We start from the raw sequence: 26302 nt of genomic DNA on the forward strand, positions 1-26302 counted from the left end.
TGTAGGAATATTTTCACTGCGAAAAAACTTTCAAGAAACGTGAAAAAATATTGATTTTCCCGAAATCAAAACACAGCGCGGTCTGTGTGAGAGAGACACTTCCACACCACTACACGCATGCGCGGCTGCTTTACCGTGGTGAGTGGTGGAAATAGACGGTCCGAATTGAAACATTTTGGGGGTCGCAATTAGACCATTCTGCATGTATTACATTTTCACTTAATTACTTAAAATACCTAAAATCTTTCAAAAAATTGTAAATCAAGTAATAAACTAGACCCTCTAAGCTACAGAAACGCGGTATAATATGAGACATAATAGTGGGAAAAAAACTCATATCAACTTGGTTTCTAAAATCAGAAAATGTCGGCCAAGTGCTGAAAATGAATTTTGATTTTTTATTAGTCCTGTTGTGTACCAAATTAATTTATTTTAGGCGCTAACATTATCTTACTATAATATCTTCATAATGTAGTGAAACTAATTTTATAATATTTCGTCATTTACGAGAAAAAGGGGCGGTCGCAATTGGGCGGCGGTCCGATTTGGGCCACGTTCCCCTACACCACGAACCTTTCGAATACAGTTTTTGCGAGTAAATATTTATGAATATTATTATGAGCGCATCTGTGGCTCATTTTTTTTGAGATGGTAAACATTTTTATAAAATGAATAGAAACATCTATTAAAATTTATTGGATAAATATTATTAAAGGGGAGAAAATATAGGAGATATGTAACATGTATAGCAATAACTTTTGCAAATATTTACAATAATTGACTTTTTGTGATTAATATTCTTTCTTTTATATAACAAATGCTCTTCGTTACATGTCTACAATGTACCTGTCATCTAAAGTACTTATTAGAAGGGTCATGTTTATAATTTTATCCTTTTTCGTATTTTTAATTTTAAGATTTTCTTTTTTGAGTAGAGAAGGAATTTCGAAATGCGCTGAAAGGTAATTTTGTTGTTATTCTTTCGCTAAAATTACGTTTTTTTTTGACTTTTTAAATAAGTTCATTTTTAAAAAATAAGTCCTAGAAAAAGATTTTTTGACACTGATGCTTAATTTTAGAAGGTGTGTATAAAATAATGTAGAATAAAGTTTGTTTAGTCATCAGGATTGTCTCCGAAGACATCATCGGCATCTCCGCTGTCTTCAATAAGAGGCTCAACTGTGTGGTGTTCAGGTTCAGGTGAGGCCTCAGGAGGTTCTTCCGTAGAATCTTCGGCATTGTCTTCTTCCGTTACGATAACAGGTTCCTCTGGTTCTTCTGAAAAATTCAAATTATTTTCGTTACAACAAAAATGATTCTATTTAGAAGCAAAATATCATTTTTGGATTCTCTTTTTACCAGCTGGACTAAGTTGGGCATCAAGTTCAGCTTCTTGGCGGGCAAGTTCAGCCAATTCTGCAGCTTGTCTAGCCAATTCGGCTTCCTTTTCATCAGCTGCAATTCTTTCCAGCTCCTCCAGGCGTGAGATTTCTTCTTCTCTCTGCTTGCGCAATTCCTCAGCTTGTCTAGCTTCCTCTTCTAGTCTTGCCTCCTCAGCCAAACGAGCTTCCTCGGCGAGTTTAGCTTCTTCCTCAGCTAGGCGAGCCTCTTCAGCCAAACGAGCTTCTTCAGCCAAACGAGCCTCTTCAGCAAGACGAGCCTCTTCAGCCAAACGAGCCTCTTCAGCAAGACGAGCCTCTTCAGCAAGACGAGCTTCCTCAGCTAGGCGAGCCTCCTCAGCCAATCTTTCCTCTTCAGCTCTCCTTGCCTCCTCAGCTTTGCGCTTTTCCTCAGCCTTGCGAGCTTTTTCAGCTTTACGTGCTTCCTCAGCCTGACGAGCTTCATCCGCAGCTCGGGCTTCTTCAGCCAATCTGGCTTCCTCAGCACGCCGTTCTTCTTCGGCTTGACGTGCTTCCTCGGCACGTTTAGCCTCCTCAGCTAGGCGCTTCTTCTCGGCGGCCTTTGCCTCTTCAAGGAGGGCAGTTTCCTCCAATTTCGCCCTAAAATATTCGCATGGGAAGTGAGAGAGATGCGTTAGCGCGAGAGTAAATGACATTCTACTTGCCTTCCACGGTGAACACAGAGGTAAAAGTGGAGAAGGAGGTAGTACAAGTTGCAGAGAGTTTTATACATCGGTTTGTCTTTTATTTACAGCATTTCCGTTAATAAATTACACTTTATTATTTTGATCGTAAATTTTTTGTGTTTTATTGTGGTGAAGAGGTATTTCGGATAATTTTTCTGGAGGTCTCAGTTAAGAAGATTTTTTGAGCTTTTCTTTTTCTTTTTGGTTTCTTCAAAATTTGGCATTAGGGCGTTTTGATAGAGGATTGAAAATTAATTAGGAATCTACGAAACTACTCTGGGTTAAGAAGTTTAATCTATTTGATTTGGGAAAAAAATTGTTATTCTATAAAGTTTCTAAAAATTAAAAATAATAACTACAAGATACTCAGGAAATTAGGCCTGAAAATTTCTACTTTACTTAATTACAACATCTATAGAAACTTTTTAATAAAATTTTGATAATCAGAATTTATTTGACAATTATTTTTGTAAAATAAATAATTTTTTTTCTACATTTCGCCAAAGTTTTCAAATCTACAAAATCTATTAAGGAAGATTTGTGAGAGCTGGTAGTATATGTAATGTACACATCTATATAGTTAGTGTCTTCTGTGGTTACAAAAGGTGTGTATAGGTACTTGTTTGGTGAGAAGAAATCACAGAAAAGAACACAATCTACCATCTAAAGAACACTTTTCATCATTAGATAATTTATAATCATCACTTACTACTTTCTACAACGTTCAAAGCTTTGTTATGGTTTTAAAGAGACAAATGGAAAAAAAAATATTCATCGCAATTTATTTATATATAAAAAAATTAAAAAAAAAAACGAAAATGAAAAAAAGGTGTTTGATAAAAAATAGGTGAAGTATCAGAGGAAAAACAAAAAGTTATTAACGTGGTTTTTCTTCCATCTAAATCACAAGAAAATTATATATAAAAGTTCGTTGATTTTGGTCCATTTAAAGCTCACGATAGTTTTTCTTGATATCAAAAAGCAAAAAGAAAAATTATTCAACTTCACTCCTTCACAATGTACCTCATTCTATTTTTACGCTCCAACGAAAAGTCATCAATTTCTTTAGCATCAGCTTTCTTTTCATCTTCTTCAGCCAGTGGGGATGGTTTGTTAAATTTACGTGATGGTCGCATGGGATTCAATGCTTTTGTGAACGCAACAGAGAAGAAGAAATAACAAATTTAGACAGGTCCATTTTCTAAAACTCCATTTTTATTTTCAAAATATAAATAAAATATATTTTTTTTGTTTTAATTAAAAATTAATAAAAATAAAATTGTTTTTTAGTAAAAATATAAAAGAGAAAGAATCAATTCTTTCATATATTTACTTTTTTTTGTTTGTTTTTTTCAATTTTTATACACACCATAGTGACACACATTTTTCATGAAGATCATTTTCACATTTTCATTTTTCGTATATCGTTATATTTATATGTTTTTTTTTCGCATAAAAATGTTTTTTTTTTCGAAGAGGAGAGAGCAAAAAAAAGAGAAAAAAAGTCAATTACAAATGATGATCAATTGCGATGCCAAGAACATGTAAAAATTATAAATTAAATGTGAAAGAAAGTCATGCAGGGCGCTTTTATTTAACATTTTCTTTATTACCTTTGTCTTCATCAGCTGGAACTTGCTTGTTTTTGGCATAGTATGAGAGCAATTTTATATCATTTTGGACTTTACTAGGGAAATAATCATCTTTAAGTGGTTTCCTCTTTGCGTAGGCTTTATTTCCCACTATGCGGATAGATGCCAAATGGCTCTTACCTTAAAACACAATCAAGATACAAAGGAACTTTGGTTAAATTTCTACCCAACAAATTAATTGATATAACATATTTTATTATTTTATCCTCTCGCATAGAATTTCTTTTGTATTTTATGTGGATGTTAATTTGCCTTTTTTCCCTAATTTTTTTTTTATTTTGTTAAAAGTGATATTTAAATGTTATTTTGGGGCAGCTAAAAGTTTCTATGTAAGATTTTATGTTTAATGTTAAATTAGCTTATCTTTTATTAAATGCCACAATTTTCTTTTATTTAAAATTTATTTTTTTTTATATTTTTGTTGCTGCAGAAATTCTTTGTAAAAAAATGTTTATTTATTATGTAAAAAATGTTTTCTAAAGAACTAATAAAAATCTATAGGAATTAATCAATGATATGTGCATGGAAAAAAATGTTTAGGAAATTTTATCAGACTATGTACTAAATCAATTAAATCTAAGACTATTATCAAGGAATTCCCTTAAAAATTAAAGAATTTATGCAGCAACTTATTTTATTTATGTATTTTTTAATCTCTCGCTTAGTTAAAGGGGAGGAAGAAATCCGCCACACGACTTTTAGTACAGAAAACCTTCGGAAAATTATCCAAAACCTTATCGAAAAAAATGTTCTTCTTTTAGTGAATTTAGAAGGATGGTTTAGTAAATGTATTAAATGACTTACTTCTTGTGCCTTCCAATCATCGATACTTTCGGCAATTGTTCAGCAAGTAAAATATATAAAAGCGCACAGTGAATTTTATTTACAAAACCTCTTCACGCTTAATCTCTTTAGCAACACCATCGCAGTATGGAGAATTTATATATAAATCTAATATTTGGATATGAATCACGAGATTCTTCCACCCACAAACTCTCTCAAGGGGTTTACCAAAAAAGTCATTTGCAAAAAAAAACGTTTCACAAAAAATCCATTTAAGTGATTTTTTAATAAGATTTAGTAAAAAAATAAATAAATGCGCAGCAAAGCTGAAGCGTAATTTTGAGAAGAAAAAAATTAAAGAATTTTGAAGCATGAATGAGATAAACCAATTTTGTGTTCAATGACAAATCTCTACTCTTTTTTTGGAAGCAACGTACTCGGTAATTTGTTTTACAATATTAAGTATCTTGTTCTGATTCTCGAGAGTAGATAACGTTCAAATGGGCACTCACCAACATATTTACGTGCTGGCTCGGCGTACTTTGAAAAGAAATTTATATCCCGCTGAACCTTCCTCACGGGATTCAGGACATCTTGGATGTAGGCGTCGAATCCACGATCATACGGAGCAGGGGACTGCAGACGATCGAGCCTAAAAAATGAAGAATTTTTTATTAACTTAAAAAATCTTCACATAAAACGGTCATTGATCGCATTCTCTGAAAACGCCCCAAAAATTTCATGACACATTTTATGATATGGATGAGATAATACATATTTTGCAAAATTTACGCGTAAATTTATTTGATGTCATAACGCCTCAAAATTCCCTCTGACACAGCTAATTTTAGAGGATGAAATCTCACAAGTTGCTGTCTGTCTCACACAGGCTTGAAGAAAATCTTAGGTGAGACGTTGAATATTTTTAGAGCAATCTTAAAATATTTTATAACCTTTGCCGCCACAACGTTTTTATGTGGATGGAAAATTATTTCTTTACAAATTGATGAATAACTACAACGCTAAAATATTATTCTCATGACTTTGCGTTTGCTTTTGAAGCGCGCGACATTGTTGCAAAATATTGGTGCGAAGAATGTGGAAAATTATTTCAAGGACGGCTGGTAAAATTGAGAATTATTTTGTTGATTTGTTTATTTGAAATTTATTTCGGAATCTCTCTGTTAGAATTGGAAATCCAGAAATATTTGAAAATTTGAATTAATTGCTGTGCTATTTTGAGAGAAATTGGAACAATTTCAAGGAAACTATTAAAATTTATGAGAATTTAACGAAGTTAACGATTTTATGAATCTTAGAAGGATATTTTTTTTATTGATTTATGTACTGTAATGCCGCGTGAATTTGGACACAGAGTTATTTTTTTAATTTGTTAAGAATCTTTGCGCATCTAACACTACTTAGCTAACTATACTGTTCTAATTTATTTTATAAATTGATCTTATTAATTTTAAGAGTAAATTCCCTATATCCTTTAATGAAAAATCATTAAAGAGGTAGATTTCAGTTTACGATCAATTATAATAAAAAACGATTATGATCTTTATACCTTGAGTAGACAACTGGTGGAAGACTAGTTGCCCTGGGTACCTTAGCATGGCATGTCTTTAGCAGAGAAGTGGTTGCGTTGCGAATGTCCCTCGCTTCATCAGCGAAATCCTAGCAGGAAAAAAATTAACATTCTCTGTAAGAATTTTTCATTCCAACCTAAAGTCCTTCAGGATCGCAATGAAGTCCTGAAGTGTTCTGAAAGATGCCATAAAGCGGAAGCAAGTCCAAAGGGTCAGGAAAATGTGTAGGAGGACACAAAAGGAAGATACAACTTTGCAGTAGCTGATGCACGAATCCTTGAATCCTGTCTAGATTCTACAATGGAAAACTCACCAAGTGCGCGGCAGAATTCAAATAACTCGATGTTGGCTGATATGCTGGACTTGTGCGGACCTTATTTTCAATGCGGTCCAACTCTCTGTGGATGACGGATGGGCGTACGGAAAATGTTAGGGGGCGAATGGGTGAGGGCAGTCTCACCGGTGATGACCGGATCACTCTCACTGGAGACGAACGATACACTCGTGTTGGATTAGTTACGACGCGTGTTCCCGGCACAAGGCGTTTGTGAGCAACATAGGGGAGTGTGTGGAATCGAACTGGTGATGTTACAATGGGCACTGAGTATCTGAATGTGTACACCTGAAGGGAGTGTTTAACGTTAAAACAGAACCACAAAATTTCACATTCTTGATTCATTTACTTTTTTGGTTTATCAAGCGTGCAAAGGGGCAAATATCTTTGAATGCAATTTATAAAGCAAGCAGCTACATTTACCTTTGATTACCTACTAATATATTGCAATAAAAGTGTTGAGAAGATGAAGAACTAATTATTCAATCAAGAACCTTTAATTATTCAATTAATTAATTTTAATTAATTTTCTTGATCATGATCTCTAATAAATAGTTTTCAGGACATCTACAAAATGAACAAAATTCTTTTAGATATTACATATTAAGGATTTAAGCTCGTTTTAACGTATAAAGGAAACCTAACTAAAGTCACTTTCTTATGAACAAAAATATAATTCTTAGTCTCACGGTTTGTTTTAATTGTTTAATGTAATTGTCGATATTTAGGACTGATTTATATCCTTCCTCAGGCCCACTAAAATATGGAAAATGTTGTAGACCTTGCAGAAGGACACAAATCGAACCGAAAAGTCGCATTTTTTTTTACAAAATCTCACCTAAAAAAATTAAAAATCTTATTTACAAAGCTAAAGTTAATAATTTCTAACACAGCAGATGCAGCAGATATTTGCCCCTTGCTCAAACTTTTTACTATCTACACAAAATCTTGAGCAATAACTCTCAATAGTTCATCAAGTGTTACAAGTTGATAAAAAAAAAGTACACACGCTACAAGTGGTCTCATCTCTACTACGTCTAAGAAGCTTGTGCCAAGAAATTAATTGCGATTCTATGTAATTTGGTGTCTCATTGAAAGGGGGGCGAACGAGTAAAATTTACATATTTTCACCCAAAAGAACTTCTATAACATTTCACAATTCATGTTTTTTTTTTCTTTCAAGAAAAGTAAAATGTTTTATAATGAAAATGATTTCTTTTGGCTAAGGCAATGACTTTTAATATTAAAGCCACCCACTTTATGATCTACTTTTCTGGTTTGGGATTCCTGAGATATTTCTGCTTAATGCTTTTTACGATTTATTGCAAATGCTGTCAACGGTGTTGAAGCTCATGCATTCATTTTGAAGAAAATATATGGATGAAAAGTATTTTATGGTGCGCGATCTCTTGACACAGAAAGTAAATCCACTTGAAAATTCTTCATTTGTGTAATCAATTTCTATTTGTGATTGATACTCTCTCTGTTACAATTCCCACAGGCACTTGAGAGAATATTTTTGGGTAATTTAAATCACTCTTCATATCCAATTTAGGCACTAAATCGTCTCAATAAATCAAATGATTCATTGAATTTATTTGAGATGACTTAGCGTCTTCTTTTTAATAGATTCATCCACATGCTTCATTGATAACGAATATCTAAAACAGTCGTGTCTATTCATTGCTGGTTTTGTTCGCCCCTTTTTTATGCACAAAATGTTATCTAATAACTACGTTTATATAGTTATTTTTATGATTTTTTAATCTAAGAAAACTTTGTATGGAAATTCATGGGATAAACACAAATGTGAGATATCACTGGGAATTAAATAGAATCACATGCATTGGAACAAAATGAAGGCAAAAGATTTTGTGTAAAATTCACAGGGTGGTTTCTATCGTGCAATACCCTAGTTTTCGGCAGGATCCTGACGACAGGGGTCTGAAAGAAAAATATTAAGAAACAACGTGATAGATTTATTCATTTCTTCATTTTTAATTCAATGGATTCTTTTACATTTTACATAGAAATCTTTTCAATTGAGAAAATGGCAAAAAAAATATTTGTTTAGCAGGTACTAATTTTTTTTTATTACTATTCCACTAAGACTTTATCAAATAAAGGAGTTTATCCGTTTCTAGTATGGGAAATTCAAGGAAACAACAATCTTGTAGGGAATAAAAATCTGCAGAGAAACTTCCAATTTTTCATTGAGTCCTGCTGAAAAATATGAACAACATTTACTTAAAAATTCAAATAGTGACGTCATTACGGCATTTTTCTAACCGACGAAGCATTTTCATGAGTGCTTCATTTGTTTAGGCGACCAAAAGATAAAAATGACGTCATTGGGCCTTATTCAGCGACCAAGAAACCCTTGAAATTCGCTTGAAATCTTGAAATTTCAGTACAAAATTCAAAGATTTCAAGGGTTTCTTGGTCGCTGAATCAAGCCCATTGTTCGTATTTTTAAACAAAATTTCTTTAAAATAATTTTAATTGAATGTTTCTTAGTTATTTTTGAACCGTAATTAAGTTTTGCATTTTGTATATTAAAAAAAAAACAAAAAGACTAAAGAATAACTACCTAATAAAATCTTACCTAATAAAACCTAATACATCTTGTCGGAAAACACAAGAAAAGTTTCCATTTCGTTTGTTTGTAAAATGTAAAAGAATCGCAAACTCTTTTTGCATTTGCCAATATTTCACTTTTTTTGCAATAACCTTCGCTTTAGATTAGAAAAATCCTTGGCACTGATGGTTGGTAATTTGTGGTGCGCAAAAATAACTTTTCAACTCTCAATTTTCACCATCACTTTTTCCGCAATTGAATGATTATTTTTTTCAGAGGGAGCGTCAATGGAAGAAAAAGTCATTTTTTACCCAATTTTCAAAATCAAAATAAAAATCTTTATTACCTCACTTTTGTCAATAACAAAATTCAAAAATAATATTTTATATAATAAATATATTTTGGTGTGTAGAAAATATCAAATTAGTGGCATTTGGAAGCGTTAGGAAAAAGTAATTTTGAATGTGATTTTTTATGATGTGATAAATCCAATGAGTAAAGCGTGCATTCTAGCGTAGATATAATTCATTCGCTATGTTGTGTTTCGTCATCATGGAACGGATAGCCGTGCCAGACTTAGACGCGGTAGGAGTAGTGACGGTAGGATGTTCCATGGGGAAGGCGTCCGGATGTGGTGGAAGTGTAGCTGTAGCCACCGGGACCGCCACCAGTTGTGGATGTACGTTCGGTGGAGTAATTGTAGCCACCGGGTCCGGAGCGTGAGGATTTCTCCGTTTTCGAGGTGTAGGATGATGTTGTTGGCCTCGAGTAGGGATCACTTGAGTTTGAGCTTTGAGTCGAGCTATACGAGTAGGAGTATTGCTCTTCAGCTCGGCGCGGACGGGATGGTTCATCGTAAACCGTGTAATAACGTGGCGTCTGCGAAAGTATGAGCAACATGAGACTTAATCTTTTTTTTCTTTGAGCACTCTTTTTACACAGAAATTAAGAGATTTTTAAAGGGAGGATTTTTCTTTGAAGAAATTGAAACATGTTTGACGAACGCGATGAGCTTTTCAAGAATAAAACTAATTACGCGAATACAGGATAAAGACATTTTGCCCTTAATTAAACGCATGTTGTGTGTATTTGTGTCCTTAGCATTAGTCGCAATTGCGGAATTAAGTTTATGAAAAGATCGATGATTTGTTAGGAATGCGATTTTTAATTCAAGTTAAGATCCTATATAATTTCTTCCTTAAGAATTAGTTGAAAGGGTTAAAAGACTTAAAGAAACATTTTCTTACAATTTAGTAGAAAAAAAGACGATCACAACAGTTCCCTTTCCCTTTAGAAAAAAAAATATTAGAAAATTGTAAAAATAAGTACAAATTTCATGGAATTGTTAATTTTTCCTTGATGATATATATGTACAGAGAGGTAGAAAGGATGTGCAGAAGAAAGAGAAATGTTGAAATTTAACGAGTTTTTTTATTGGAAGAACCAGAAATGTCACACTGTGTCTTCATCAATTCATTGAAAAAGGATCAAAATCTTCAATCTCTCTCTTTGTCAAAGATCGTATCGTTGAGGAGGGTCGCTGGGGGAGGTGGTGTGTGAGAAATCAGTATTTGGGTGAGACAAAGAAAACTTGTCTGTGGGTGGTTTTAGCATCGGTTGTTCTATGAAGACGTGGCAGGATGCTGTCCATGGATTGGAGGTCAGTGGTGGCGGCCAAGGATCCGCCAGCTTCACGAATACCCTCTTGACGCTTCATCTCTCGCAGGACATTCTCGCGTGTCCTTTCGCGTGCCGATACGTAGGGCTGCAGTGGGCGCAGCAGGGACTCTTTTGGCTTAATTGCTGCCCGATTGATTGGATCCAGAATGGATTTGCGCTCCTCGCGCTTTGGTTTCGTCCTCCCGAATGCCGTCACGGGGTCCGCAATGAGACTTGGGCGCGGAACAAATGGTACCTTCTCCCATGGCACCTCATTTCTCTGCAATAACAACAACCCACAACAAAAAAAGCCAATCTTGAGACTTGTGTTCTTTCCCTTCAAAACGCATCTTTTTTCTTTTTAATTTGCTGGCCCAGTTTGGTGAGAAAGCAGCACAACATTCTCGATCTTCTCTACTACGGCTTAAGTTGGGTGAGTGCGATTTTTTTGTACACAATTTTTGCTATATGGTGCGTAAGCGTTGGGAATCTCTCGAGTTTCTCCCTAAATTCTCTCTAGCTTAGAGGAAATTTGAATAAAAAATTCTCTGAAAGCTTCTCTCAATTATGAGGAATATTTAGAGGAAGATTTGCATTTTATTTATCTTCAAAAATTGACCGTTTAACTGGTTGATTTTATTCAATTTGTAGTTTTAATTTATAAGAATGTTTAAGAAAATGTCTTAAGAATCTCTAATGGGAAGAACATAAAGTTCTTGTAACAATTTGTATAATTTTTCACGCTCTTCTCAAAGTTTCCTAAAAATTTTAATTAGAAACAAATAACTCGTTGTCTGTCCCTTAATTAAAATTCTAATTAGAATTCTTTACTTGTGTAACTCTAAGAAATTAAAAAAGACTCTAATTCTTTTTATTCTAGTTTGATGCAATTATTTTTCATCGTCTTAAATCCCATTTGACGGTATAAAAAAAATCGGAAAAAAAGATTTTGAATCGACTATAAAAATTTTTGATCAAAGAAAAACATTCCTCCTCCTCCCATTTCAAATCGTTTCAAGTTCAAAAAGAAAAGGATATCAAGTTCGATGAGCATCAAAATTCCCAAAATACACAAAATCATTTGGAAAATGTAATTTTAACCTTCTATTCGCAATGCCACACAGTTAAATTGTAAATGCGCACCCGACAATTTCCATCCTCTTACTTGCTTTCTTTGCCAGAAAATTTTCACATCGTGAGATGGAAATCAGTGTACAAATTGCTCATCATTTTTGGGAATCATGCCATGAACAACAAATGATCGGTTAAATTATCCTTGAAAAGCACTCATTTTTGGTGCTGAGATATAGATGAATTTTCCGCGTAAACAAGCGATTAATTCTCATTTGCAATCTCCTCTCTCTCTCTGTGAGATTCCCAGCACTCTTCTTCCCTCCTCAACTGCATGGGTGAAAATTGCATTTTTTGGTGCTCTTTAGGGTGGAATATGGACGTGCTGTTGTGAGTGATTGATGGTGGAATGTTGTGCAAAAGTATGAAAAAGAAATCAAAAGTATTTTCTTTGCAAATCAACTATATATACAATACAGAATGCAGCTGCGGTGTGAGATCAAGAAAGCATTAGTTAGTCGTTTATCTTTCTCTACTTTTCAAATGTATACATCTACATATATATTTACAAGACATTCTTTTCATGAGTTTCTACTTGTGCAAAAATATTCTTTTTCACGTTGTGCATGAATTTATGTTTCGTGGGAAAAGCATCATATTTTTCTCATAAAAAACTTTTGGCATAGCTTTGTGCTCAGAGTTTTGTGGTCTAGGTGAGGTTTTTCATGTGAGAGATATTTTCCAATTTTCCCTACTCTCAACACCTTTGAAAACACACACTCTCTTCTGGTGAATGTGCAAGAACCGAATTTGGAAACGCTGATTACTGGATTTTGACGAATGTAATTCTATAGCTGAAACTAAAATTATCAGAAACGAAGCTGGTGCTCGTGGTATGATCGTGTGGTAAACTTTTCTTGTGTTTTTGGTCGAAAAATGTGCGATAATACGCGATTCTATTTATAAATTTGGAAACTTTCAACAGGCAGGAAAATTCACGCATTGTAAAGGATTCAAGAGTGCTCATAGGCGTGAGAGAGGCAATCTCAGGCGTGTGTGTACATCCAAAATGCTAAAAACAATTTGATGACTTCAGTATTTCACATCCTCGCGAAGACATCATCATCTTATTGTGGATGGAATCTTGTGCGTCACGCGCATCTTGCGAAATCCATTTTGAATTTGCACAGACAAACTAATTTTTCACTTCTCCACCTCGCTTTTCCACCACAAGGTTGGGAGTTTAGGCGTTTTTTTTTGTTCACAAATTAACCCTGAAACACATTTTTTTCTTCATTCATTTTGACCTTTTTTTTTCTTCTTGTCCATGGTGATGAAAATTTGTCCCTCTGTCAGAGTTGAAAAGCGCGCTCCTCATGCTTATAAAACATTTTTGAGTAAAATGAGAAAACAAAGAGAGAGTGTTGTGGGTGCCAAGGATTCTAATTCTTCAGCGAAGATTTGTCATTAAGTTACATTTTTATTTTAAATTTAATATTACAAAAAAAAATTGTTACACAACATACAGGCTGGCCGAATTCATGGTTTTCTTACTTTTTTCTTACCTTCCACAAAAAAAATTGTTAGAACAGAAAACAATACAAATTTTCATGTATGTAGGATGTGAAGAAGAAAATTAACACAATAGGAGAGAATGGGCTAAATCTGTTCAAAGAAGAAAACACAAAATTTTCCTCCCCAGCCGGCACAAAAGGTCATTATAAAGTCTAATGTGCCGAAAATGATCGTTAGAATAACGTTGATTATTCGTCAAAAATAAGTCGTTTTACGTGATAATGGGGAATAAAAAAGACCCACGTTGAAAGTCAGTACACCGTCAGAATAACGTTATTGGAAGAAATTTCTGACCTTTTTCTTACGTTGTACTGACCTTTAAAATTTGAGACCAAAAAGGGAAATTTTTGACATGGCATCTCAAAAAAAATTTCCCAAACATATTTCTCTCTCTAGCATACATGGTAGCATAGGATAATGGTGTCTTCTCTATTTCCCTACCAATATACCATATTTATTAATATGGTATATTTTACAAGGAATATTTATAATTTTTTTTCGAAATTTTCTATATCTCAAATTTATATGCCGAAATACTTTACCGTCGCAAATAAGTCAAAAAGAACCTAAAATGGACCTTTCATTAAAAATTAATTATTTTTTATAGAAATTTTTGAAATATTTCTGATGATAGAAAAAAGATTTTGTCTTTACTACTCATATAAAATGTCTTAGACATCCTTCCTATTGCTTAAAGTGCTGACCCGGCTTGATTCAAAAGCAATTAAATATCCTGAATTTCGCTATAAAAATTATTGATACTCCCGGATACTTAAATCTACGCCATATCTCGTAGCTTTAAAATTTTTGTCACATATATTGTATTTGGCCGAAACGTTAAAATGAACAGATAAATGATATATAATGTAGAGGAAAAAGAGCTTTTTTTTTTTAAAAAAATTTATTAGGTATATTTTTAAATAGATATCATATCTTTGTATATCAAAAAGCAAAGTGTGCATCAGTAAATTATTTTATGTAAAACGAAAACATATTAAATGCGATCAAATTAAATATTACATACTTAATCTTTAAGGAAACCAAGTTTTTACCTGAACCCATTTTCTCAGAAATATTTCTATAAAAGTATGTACCCAAAATGAAAACAGCCTAATACATTTTGTCTTATACGGATTATGACCTGGAAGCCTGCAATAAACATTTTAGAGATAAGGAGAGCAACCCTTGTAAACTGCAAAACAAGGGCAATTAAATTGCCTACCTGGGAATAATTTAGGGTTTTTAAGGACCTTAAATATTTATTTTGAAAAGAAAAATGTGAGATTTGGCAATTAAAGTTTATGCAATCTATATAATAAAGAAAGGTCTGTTTGTATAATAAAGAAAGGTCTGTTTGTTGGTAATCTTCCGTCGTGTTCGGCTATACAAATCTACACCGTTTGACCGATCGCGATGAAATTTGGTACAGAGGCTCCTTATATCAGGCGGTTTCGAGTGGCCGTATCCATTTCCCCCCCTAAGCCCCCCTTCAGGTAGCCCCCATATAACAGTCATGAATTTTTTGCGAATTTTTGAATTTGGCGCCGGAAATGTTGTATGAAAATGATTTCTTCTCTTTGCAATTTTTTTGGGGTTGATGAGTAACCCCAATCTACGTATAAATCATCACAATTTTTTTCTCTCTAAAATTTGCGCGAAGCGCAAAATCTCCCGCGAAGCGGGGCGAGGAAAATTGGAGCGAAGCGACAATTTACCTCGTACATTATATGTACGTTAATGTATTTTTTCTCTTATTCTAGAAAAAAAACTTGAAATAAATTGTAGAAAAATATTGCAAGAATTTGATAAAAATCATTTCTATCAAATGATCTTATGGGTCTAATAGAAAAAAATATTTTTGTGATCTTTTTTATTGAAAAGAAAACAGATTAATTATTCTTAATTTTGTGCTCGCGATAGGTTTACATTTGAATCTTAAGAAATTCTATGCGAATTTCCTTACGTTTGGATGTCCCTTTTTGAACGCTTGTTTCCTCTTAGGGAATTTCTGAAATGGTCTTCCAAGACACCTACGCACAATTTTGGTCATCCGCATAAGCATTCTTCCCTATTGTTATATGACATGCGCGAAATACTAAAATAGCGGCAATAAATGACGAATTTCTTAATGAACAAGACCTGGCGCACCCTCATAATGATCTCCTTTAACGATTTCATTGAACATTTTGCTCATTTTTATTGATTTATTCGAGAAAATCGTGAAAAACCTAAACCAAAACAAACGCCTGTCAAAGGTCAAAAGAAGAGTGCAGAAATACAAAAAAGAAATATCCCACGCAGTCTTTCTCTTTCTGTCTCTTCCTCAACACCAAAGGTTGGTGGAGGGTAAGTATACTTACGGTATTCTGACGTTGAGATTGCGGCAGGAATTTTGGCCAAAGTTGATGGAGGGTCAGAAATTTTGTGCTTTCTTACGGTATACTGACGTTGTTAAGGAAGAAATTGAAAGTATATTTTTATATAATAAATTAGATTTTTCTGACCACAAATGCTTCTAAAGCTATTAGCTCTCTTTCAAACAATCATTTTAATGCATTTATATGCAATTTTAATTAGTTTTTGATGGTAGAAAAAATGATTGATTTTTCATCTTACTGACCTTTAATGACTTATTTCTGACGATATTCCAACGTTTACACAAAAAATTGAATTTATGCGAAAAAATTGAAGTAAATAAAGCAAAAACGTCTTTTAATAGCTTTTTGATCATCTACAAATAGAATTGTAATGTTTTAATGACTAAAACTTTGATTTCTGCAAAATGACTAAAAATGCCTCAATTTTTACTGACTTTACTTACCAAATATTAACGTTATTCTGACGTTAGAATTTAGTAAGCTAATGACTAAATTCTGACCATTTTTGACGATAATCTAACGTTATTATAACGTTAATAAATAGTAAGTAAAGTCAAAGTTATTATGTGTTAGCTGGGTCTTATTAAACAGAAACTTTTCTTTATTCAAAATGAAAATTCTTGATCTTTTTAAAGGAAATTCAACGATTTTCTTACAAGAAATTGCAAGTAATATTGAAAGTTCAGTTTAGGCCATTCTCCTCTATTATTTATTAAATTTTTCTGGCTTTTAGAGTGTCTTGCAGATAAATGGAAACTTTTTGAAAGAGAATAATATCTTTGTTAGAACGACAGATTTTGGGTATTTCTAGATTCTTTAGTGGAAAACTTGTGGCTAAACTTTTTTTTATCTTCAAATGATTTTCAATTATTTTTATAGAACTTTTCTTTTAACTCTCTGTGTTAGTTAATTTAGTTAGTTAAATTCTAAGAAACTTTTTTAAATAGACTTTTTTCTTGGAAAGTAATGAAATTCTTTTTTTTTTATTACAAACAATTTCTTAATTCTGAATAAAAAATTCTCAGAACTTCATTATCTAATAAAATCTTAAGACTTTTATTAATTTCCTCTCAATTTTAAATCAATTATTCCGTATTTAAATCACATATTTGATCACTAAAATATTCCTCTCCCTCTAGCTAGAGCTCAGACGCTTTACCGAAATTCTTTGCTTTAAATATTAATTTCAATTTCACGGATAACTTGTGTTCCATCTCACCATGAATTATCACATTTCCGGATATTTAATCCGCTTTGAAAACTTTCACTGAAATTCTTTTCACACAGAAAGTTTTGCCAGAAGTTTCCACGGAAGAATACTATAATCTCATCCTTTTGAACTAAATTTTTCCGCACACACATGAAAAGGAAGGAAATCGTACTTGGAAAAGTCAGAAAATTTGTCTTGCAAGTTGTTAAATAAGATTGCATAGAGAAATATAAAAGATAGAGAACACAGAAAAGTTGCTTTATGTATAAACTTTCTTTTTTATTTAAGGATTTTTAGCGTTTAATTTGTCGGGCATATTTTTTTGTAAACGCTTCTTTCCACATCTTTCAATTTCTTTTCTTTTTTTTTTAATTTTCTTTAAAGGGGATGGTAAAGACATTTTTTTGCAAACGTGTTTCAATTCCTCAAGTTGATTGAAGGGTTATTCAGAGATTTTCATTTGAAAGAGAAATTTAACAAACAAAAAAGAATTAGGTGAGAAATTCGAAGAGATTTCTTTTCCTTTTTTTTTTCAGTACAAAGCACACAAAAATTAATGATTTTTGCACTTTAGAATTTATTTTTCTTTTGGGGGAAATTCTGTTGATGAAGAAAAAAGATAAGTCGTGTGAGTAGAGACTGAGAGAAACACAGAACACGAAAAAAGAGGATAAGGGTTGAAGATAAAAATCCATGTGGATTTTTCACCTGTACTTTTGGCGGTTTTTTTCTGGGGGGGGGTGGGTGAGTATTAGGGGAGGTATAGGTGGGTTGAAAGTTGCAAAGAAAAATAGCTCTTCTTACCGTAACTGTGTACGACGTGACGGTTGGCCGACTGTAGGGTCGGCGTGTGGTGTAAAAATCACTCTCATAAACCATTTTTTCTTAAGTTTTATTCCTTGTTCCTCCTCCTTGGCAAGAAATTTCTATATATTTGTGGGTTTAATCCAAACCGATAAAAAAGTTGCCCCCCGGAAAAATAAGAGAAAAAAGTAAAATGGTTTTGATGAAAAAAATTTTCTTCTTTTCACACAGAGAAATAAAAATTTTCTCTCTTAGAGCAACTTGCACTGACCGTCCGTTCGAAGTGTATGAGTTCGACTGCAAAGATTTTCCGAAATTTTCTCCTTTCCCACGATCATTGGGTACCACCTCCTTGATGGCTCTGGGCTATTATTAGCCCCAAAGATTCATCATCTGTGTATAGTCTCCTGTAGTAAAGAGATTCATTGAGAATTGAGTGTGAATCGTATGTTGTCGTTTTTGCAATTTGTCTCAAGAAGAAAATTTTCTTTTTTCACAAAATACAAGAATAAAAAAACATCTATTTCGGTGGTATGATGTGAAAGTTTCCCACCACATCAGACACTTTTACCATGAAGATTTTATTTTTCTAGTAATTTCTTCATGATCACGCACGCACACCTCGTGAAGAGCGAGAGTTGTGTAGTATTGGTTCGAGGGACACACAATTTAGAGAGATTTTATCGTTGGGAATTATCACACAAAAATAAAATCGATGTTTTTGTTTTCGATGCCAAAATAGATGTTATTTGCGCCTGTGAGACCAACCCGTGCAAGACTCGCCCACGTACATCCTCTTTTTACCCTTACACGTCATCAATGAACAGCCAAAGATCCGCCATATGAGCATTAACGTCGTCATCGCACTTCCTTTTGCCATTTTTAGAGCAAACATTTGCGAGAGAGAAAATATCTTTCGCATTAAAAAGCTATTAAATCAGAAGCATAAGTTATTACGAAAATATCTGTTTACAGTGAGGCTCCGCAGTAACGATTTAAGAGAAATTGAACATAAAATATCTCAAAAACTATCAAAGATAGGCCTACCAATTTTCTATCAATACCTCGACATATCTATAAAGCTTCATAAGCTTTTAAAAAAAAAAGCTCTACACCGATAAAGAAATCAATATAGAGAAAACATTTCATTTTCCAACGACTTTTAATTCATAATTGTAAAAAAAAACACACCACATGTTTGAGCGATATAGAAACAACTTCGATGCCCCACTAATTCTTGGGTAGGAAGCGCTTCACCATCTGCAGCAGAGTTTCCTGATCCATACGACAACCGGGATAGAGTGTTTCACATGTACCCGCCCTGTCGTTACGTCCATTCTCCAGGGCTTCCTTTATGGGGGTTCCATCGAGCATGTACTCCACAATGGAATTGCGCGAGATCTCGTGAATAATCTGATCCATTTGGTCTGCTGCTCCGCTTCGCATATTTGCTTCGGATGATTTTACGTAGGAGCACACGGCACGTTGCATGCAAGAAGCGCTGTCGATGTTATTCTGCCCCAGGTATGTGTCCAACTTGGCCAGCATCTCACTCAGACCGGCCTGTTCGCCATCAACACTGCGGTAGTTGCCGTAGTTTCCGGAAAAGGCATTCACGAGCTTGGGTAGGATGAGAATGGCGCCAATGCCAACGAGAGCACCAAGGAAGACACCACCCAAGTCAATCTTCATCGGCGTGTAGATTCCCACTCCATTCGCGGAGTGAGGGTAGCCCTGAAATTGGTAATTTAATGAATAAAATTTCTGCTTTACAAAGCTTTCAAAGAAAAGCTCAAAAAGCTCATTTTTCATTATGATTATTTTACAACAAATCAAGAGAAATGTGGGAGGCAGAAAACTTTATATTAAGAGTCTTTTAGGAATTTTGCTTGTAGTTTGGAAACGAAATAAACTTATTATTATTATTATTATTATTATTATTATTATAGAAAAGCTTACAATTATGTACTACACTAACTGCTTATTACGTTCTTTCAATTCCGGAAAATTAGTCTCAACATAAAACATAATTTAATTTTCCTTTTCACATTATTTGTTTTTCATTCAAATTCTTGTTTAGCACTAACGAGGGTTTGTAGGAAGAATGTGTAGGATGCTGTGTCTTTTCAGGAATATCAGCAAAGGATCGATGGATCAGACCAACGAATCCTTGCAATTTTTTTTTACCAAAGAAGACACACAGAAACTTTGAAAGCTTTGAACAAAACTAAAGAATTATTTTAGGTTGATTTATAGATCCTTTACTGACGCTCCTCAGAAGGAAATATTTTCTTACGCGCAACTACCTCTTTTTCATTTATTATTTTGTCACCGTAGTGTGTGAGACATGTATGTTTCATTAAAATTATAGGAAGAATGTATAGGATGCTGTGTCCTTTCAGGAGCATCAGCAAAAGATCGATCACAATTTTGTCCAAAGAAAACGCACAGAAGCTTTCTAATTAAAAAGCAAAATTTTTAAAATTCTTCAGGATGATTTATCGATCCTTGATTGACGCTCCTAGAACGAAGGAGATTGTTTTGTCCCCTCAGTGTATTTTTGTCGCACAGTGTTCGTGCTTTAAAGCTCACTAATAATAAAGTTTATAAAATAACACGTACAACACGTTCAATAAATTGATCACAAGTCCTTTGATGCAACTTTTACAGTTCTTTTAACACTATTGAGCACACTCATTAATGATGTTTTAATTGAACTTCCTCCGTGTTTATTTACCTGAACTCCATTTCCGTATCCGGTGGTGTATCCCAGCCTCTGTGCTCTCTCATTGGCCACCTCGTTCACATGGCTGTGACTTTCATTGTAAACCTTGCGCCAGTCATCGGCGCCAAAGGAGTGCAACTTTGGTTCCTTATCCTTAAAGGGGACACTCGATGGATGCGCTGCGGCACACGCAACCACACAAATCACAAATATTCCAAATCGATTCAGCAGCATGGTGGATGAGGAAGGATGGAAAATCCCAAAAGTGAACATGAATAGAAGGAATTAAAAAAAAAGAGAGATCAAACTGCCAGGAGGAACACGATGGAAATGGCAGAGATTCACGTGAAAGATTGATCTTTTATAACGAACTCCATCACCCTGTTCCAACCCCGTGACTGTACAATGCATAATGGTTGTACCTACACAACAATTCCTCATGAGTGTAGACACATTTGAAATTGTCTCTGCATCGAAGAAGATGAAATGTCGTTGACTGTCTCTCTTCCCTCTGATGACAAAACTCTTTTTTTGTGTGTCTTCATCAACCTGCAGCATTGTCTTTCACTTTCATCGTCAAGAATATTCGTAATTCTCTTCCCCCTTTGTGAGCACAATTTTATTGTTTGTTTCTTTTCATCACTGAATTTCCGCACAGGTATACGCACAGTTTGATTGCACTTTTGCAACATTCCATCATTTCTGCACAATCTCAATGGAATTCCCTTCGTCAAGGATTTTTAATGTACAAACATTATAATATTATTTTTCCTAAAGGTGCATTATTACCTGTCTGATGAGCTCTTGTTCGACACAACATATTTCTCAATACTCATCTCAATGGAATAAATTTCATTATTTTATTTTTTCTTCATCTTCGTTGTAATCCATCCCGCATAAATTGGGATCAATGCAATTTGAGATGATGATGATCTTTCCGCCAAAATTTTTCTTTTCAACAGTATCTCGTGCAAGAAATTGCTGTTCTGAAGAAATCGGTAATATGAGAAGATTGCGCCAATAAAACTCCCTTTACACAGAAAGAAATCGTCGGAAAATATTATTAGAAAAGCTGGGAAAGGTTTTGAGTAAATTTTATTTATTTATTTTTCATTTAAAAAAATATTTGAACGATTTTTTAAAGATCTTTCTTGGAGCATAATTTGATGAGAAGAGTCTTTCATGAGGTTTAAAGTAAGATAAGCCAAAAATAGGAATTTAAATTAATTTAATTAATATTGGCACTTATTGTTGAGTAAAGATTTCAAAAGCTTGATCTCTTAATTTGCGTATAGAGTTTAAAGTTGAAATAAATGCAATATTAAGGGATCAAGATCTTATTATCTTGACTGCAGAATACGGATCATTTTTTTTTGGTTGGTAAGAATCGAAAAAGGCAGTTTTCTTTAAATAAAAGTATTTTTATTTTGATTTGACTTTATTTTTAATTTCTTTTGATGTTGATTTTACATTATTTCAATGAATTTGCATTTTTTCCCCGGGAATGACGGAATATTCCTCCTAGAAGATTCTTAATGTATGTATGTTCAATTAATGGAGTAAGTACATATACAAAGAGCCGAAAGCTTTGCAAAGTATTCAATTATTTTCTAAAAAGTAAAAATTCTTTCAGAAGCAATTTTTCAACAGACCCTTCTCAAGAACTTTCTTAGTAAATTAAAAAGAATATTAAAAACCGGAAAAATATTAAATAACAATTTAAATCTTACCACCATTTGCCACTCTCGCAAACTCTTTCCAACAGTGTAACGTAAAGCAATTTAAGGATGATTTTTTGCATTTGGCGAATAAATTGTCATGTTGATTTTATCGTTCAATTTAATATAACAATCGCACAATTGAAGCAATGTTTATGCTTTTTTCCTCCTTTACATGCTACAAACAATTCGTTTCTGTGAGCGACAATTTTTCATGCCTTCTTAGCGCCCTCCCTCACAACAACAAAGTGCGTGCACTTAAGCTGCCGCAAAAGAGAGACGCGTACAAAAGATGATGAATGCGTCTAATTAATGGGAGCAAGAGGAGATTCTGTGTGCACAACACAGTACAAGGTGTTTTTGTATAAAAAAAAATTTAATATAAAATGAATGTCATTCAATAAAATTCCCCTCAGTCTCATGAGGAATCCCCAATTGGGAAGATGTTGCAGCACGTGCATCAGCAGCTATCAATAGCACTTGTCGTGACAATTGTGATAATCAATGTCTTGGCCAGTACGAGTGGATCAATGACACGCGATCGATTCACGCGGAAGAGTGACAATAGGCACAAATTTATCTCATTTGATACAGACGAGGAGACCATTGAGGTGAGTCATTGTTGTCGCCTAAAATGCAGCACACAACATTGTGGCCAATTTGTCTTTCAACATCTCTCTTGTGATGCATTCCACACATGCGGATTCTCTTGCCTGATGCACGACGGACCCCCAGATGGCCGCTGAGTTCTCCGTGCCATTCCTTCAAATACCAAAATCACTCGGAAAGTTCTCCTCGTCGCTTGCGAGGGTAAAAAATAAATTTATAAACCTTTAAATAACTCAAATTGTGATTGTTGTGCTCAATGCTGTGTTGTTGCAGTAGATCTCAGAGAAAGATATCCATACAACTCCTCTCTGAACAAAGTGAAATGATGAAAAAGTATTTGAAGCAGAAAAAATGATGTTTTTGCTAACTTTTTCCAATTTGTACTCACTAATTTATCAATGCGATATATGTATTACATTAGCTTTATCTTTCAACATTGTGCTCCTCCTGATGAATGTGTTTTGTGCAGTCAAGTGCTTAATTTTTACTACTGGCAAAGTTTTCCCGTGATGAATTATTTTGGATTAAGTTTTCACTCTCTGAAGATTATCTTTTGATTAAAGTTTTGGAAATAAATTGAAAGAAGGATTTATTGGGAGCTTTTTAGGGGACTTTTCATTAAAAGTTTCTTGGAAAGTTAATCGTCGACTCTAAATTAATTTAATTCGTGATTTTTGAAGCAATCCAAGGGGTTTATCTGAGTTTATCTGTTGAATAATTATATTTTTCAAACGAATATTTAATAATTTTCTTTTAAAATTTAGTGATGCGACGTTTTGACATATTTTCTGACCTTTGAAATTTAATTTAATTTAAGATTTAAAAAAATCAATTCAATACAATAAATCGAGTTAAAATGCTGTCTGTTGGAAGAAAAATAATTTTTAGTTAAAAACAGAACCTTAAAAATGCAAATAAAATCAAAACGTCGCAAGAAAGCATTAAATTGGTGCTTTTTTTTATTACTCACTGACTAGATATCAAAGAACTTTCCCCGAAAATTCAAAAAATCAAGAAAATTTAAATATTTTTCCTTCAAATAAATCCTTTGACTTGAATTAAACTTTTGCAAAATATTTGATCATAAATTAGGCATTAAATTTAATATATTTAATTAAGTAAACATATTTAGATTATTGAATGATCAGAAAACTTGGTATGCCACGATTGTGGTATACCAACTAATTATCGTCAGAGAGACTAATCTCTGGAAAATCTCTTTTTCTCTTATTAAACTGATTATTATCGCTAAGAAAATATTCTAAGGGACTTATCACAATTCCAAACGTTTAATGCTAAACATTTTAAGATCAATCCAACGTAAATTTTAAGCACTTAAGACTCTCTCGATTAAACGATAGATAACATACTAATTTTTCACAAGCTTTCCCATGCTAACACAGTTACAACATTGAGCATAAACTCTCATAAATTCAAAGAATAGTTAATAGGAACTTTGAACCTTTGAAAATTAAATTATTTCGCAGGGAGAAAATCCGGCAATTATCAATTTCGGCGCTCTTATCCTTTTGGCCGTTATTGCCCTCATTGGCTCAGTAATTGGCTCACTGCGAGCACCTGGAATGTCTCTGGATTCATCAGGGCTGACGTCATTGTTCAAGACAGACGCGGACAATGAAATGGAACCCAGCAACTGGGTGTGGACATCGCTGAAGGATTCAATGATGCACGAAGATGGGCTACTCAATGACTGTGCACAGAAATTTATCTGCCTCACAGCTAGTGAGGCAATTGAGCGTCGCCGGAAGGGTGGGAATACGCAGCTGGACAACCTCATTGAGGAGGTTGGGCGAAGGGTGCATGTGGGGGATGTTAAATTGGGTGGAAGTGTGGCAAAGGCCATCAATCGTGCATTCAGTGGCGGTGGATGTGGGGGGTTTTTCAGGACATGCTCCATGAAGATCAATCCACTACAGCACTATCTCATTTAATATGTGTTGCATAGAGTGCAATAGAATGTGCCCAACCCAAAGAGCACGGCGGTTCCCGGCCGTATTCCATTTCGGCCAAAATGTATTCCGCGCGGGATTCCCGCTCAGGCACCGTATGGTGCACCATATATGATGGTATTGGGAAAAATTTGGTACCCAAAATCGGGTCGTGGCTCCATAGCAGGTAAAATTTTACGCCTAAATTAGGGAATACCATAGGGATATCCGTATGGTGTCTGGAAACAGCCTCTGCCACGACTGAAAAAACTCCTACATGTAGGCAAAAATTTTGACATTTTTTTTTTCTCTTTCCCTCTCACTTATCTTTCTTTCTCTCAAACACATTATTTTCTCTACCTAATGCTCTCCTTTTACAATAGTGTTCCCTTTTCTATTTTGCCTCACCGGGAGGCAAATGGCCAAATTTCATGGAGATGTTCTTTGGCAAAAATACCTCGTCTTGACAATAATATTCACAAAGAAAAATTCACGCGTTTTCACGCGTGAAAAACATATGCGAGATTGATTTTCAGATAGGATATAGATTAGAAGAGTCATAAATGACCTTCTCATTTCATAAAAATTAATATTTCTTTGAAAAATTAGACAATTAAAAAAATTCAAATTATACCCACATCATTATGCTTATTTAATACAACATTGCATTATGTTTCTTATGCTAGAAACATTATTAAAATGGCATAAATCGCTTTAGTTTTCAATAAATAAACTTTTATAAAATATCCATGCCACGTGTAGCTGAAAATAACCTCAAAAGGACAACCATTCGTCGAATACATGAAAAAGCTTTGCATTTCAGTACAATTTTCTTCAGCACATAAGAGCATTTTTTATGTTGCTGACGCATTTGCTCTAAGAAATCATTGGGAAACACATCTTGTATTCAGCATTAAAAATGATAATTGAAAAAAAAATCAGAATTATTAAAAATCTACCTGAAATTGGGAGGTCTTTTCTTTGGGCTGCATTATTGTTCCCTCAGAAGAAAAATATGCTAATGCTAATTGCTAATTCTTCGAAAAGTCCAAAAAGTATCTCTCATATTGTAAAAGGATTACATGTTTTAAAACTTTTTCAATGGAATTCTAAGAACAATCAGGTAGATATCTAGTTTTTATTACAGGACCCATTTGCTAACTAAATCTTATGTAGGTAATAATAATTAAAAATATTTGTACCTAATATTAGGAAACTTTATAATTATTCAAATCAAATGATTATATTATATTCATTAAATTAATAATGACATTCTTGCGAAATGCGATAGTGTTTTTATGTTGGTATTAAAAGAATAGTTTTTATATTTCATTTAAACTAATAATTTTTTATTATATTATTTGGGTGGCTTTTTAGTTAAATTTTGAATCATGTTTTCTAAAAATAGGGTGGTCATACCCATAAAATGACAGAATCACATAAACAATCCTTCCAAAATTATTTAATTTCAAGAAAATCTTAATAAATAGCGATTTTGGTACCAAAAAGAGCATAAAATTATGTTCAATGATACTCAATTTAATCCTTAAAATATGTTTCAATGATTTCTTTTGTCTAT

The 26302-nt window shown here is 33.7% G+C and overlaps 3 protein-coding genes across 13 annotated transcripts; 1 reads left to right on the forward strand and 2 right to left on the reverse strand.

Moving 5' to 3' along the window:
- Positions 1–918: 918 nt before the first annotated feature.
- Positions 919–18148, reverse strand: LOC129787789 (uncharacterized protein CG45076). 11 transcript variants are annotated; one of them, XM_055823568.1, is made up of 10 exons: positions 17994–18131; positions 17723–17844; positions 8359–8391; positions 6427–6735; positions 6092–6201; positions 5034–5173; positions 3700–3858; positions 3110–3233; positions 1360–2000; positions 919–1278 (listed from the first exon to the last, which is right to left on the reverse strand). In XM_055823568.1, exons 2-10 carry the CDS (start codon positions 17795–17797, stop codon positions 1115–1117), a joined length of 1755 nt encoding a protein of 584 aa, XP_055679543.1. In that variant the 5' UTR covers positions 17798–17844; positions 17994–18131; the 3' UTR covers positions 919–1114. The 11 variants fall into 11 exon arrangements, with proteins under 11 accessions (XP_055679543.1, XP_055679547.1, XP_055679545.1 ...); XM_055823572.1 differs by having other exon boundaries at positions 3110–3173; positions 17994–18129; XM_055823570.1 differs by having other exon boundaries at positions 3110–3176; positions 17994–18128.
- Positions 18149–18885: 737 nt separating this feature from the next.
- On the reverse strand, positions 18886–22640 carry LOC129787798 (uncharacterized). The gene is made up of 2 exons (XM_055823587.1): positions 20460–22640; positions 18886–19456 (listed from the first exon to the last, which is right to left on the reverse strand). The coding sequence occupies exons 1-2, from the start codon at positions 20718–20720 to the stop codon at positions 18953–18955; spliced, it is 765 nt and encodes a 254-aa protein (XP_055679562.1). The 5' UTR covers positions 20721–22640; the 3' UTR covers positions 18886–18952.
- Positions 22560–24758, forward strand: LOC129787808 (uncharacterized). The gene is made up of 2 exons (XM_055823598.1): positions 22560–22975; positions 24262–24758. Exons 1-2 carry the CDS (start codon positions 22901–22903, stop codon positions 24724–24726), a joined length of 540 nt encoding a protein of 179 aa, XP_055679573.1. The 5' UTR covers positions 22560–22900; the 3' UTR covers positions 24727–24758.
- The last annotated feature ends 1544 nt before the right edge of the window (positions 24759–26302 follow it).

Source organism: Lutzomyia longipalpis, chromosome 1 (assembly GCF_024334085.1).
Source record: "Lutzomyia longipalpis isolate SR_M1_2022 chromosome 1, ASM2433408v1".
Lineage (NCBI taxonomy): Eukaryota > Metazoa > Arthropoda > Insecta > Diptera > Psychodidae > Lutzomyia > Lutzomyia longipalpis.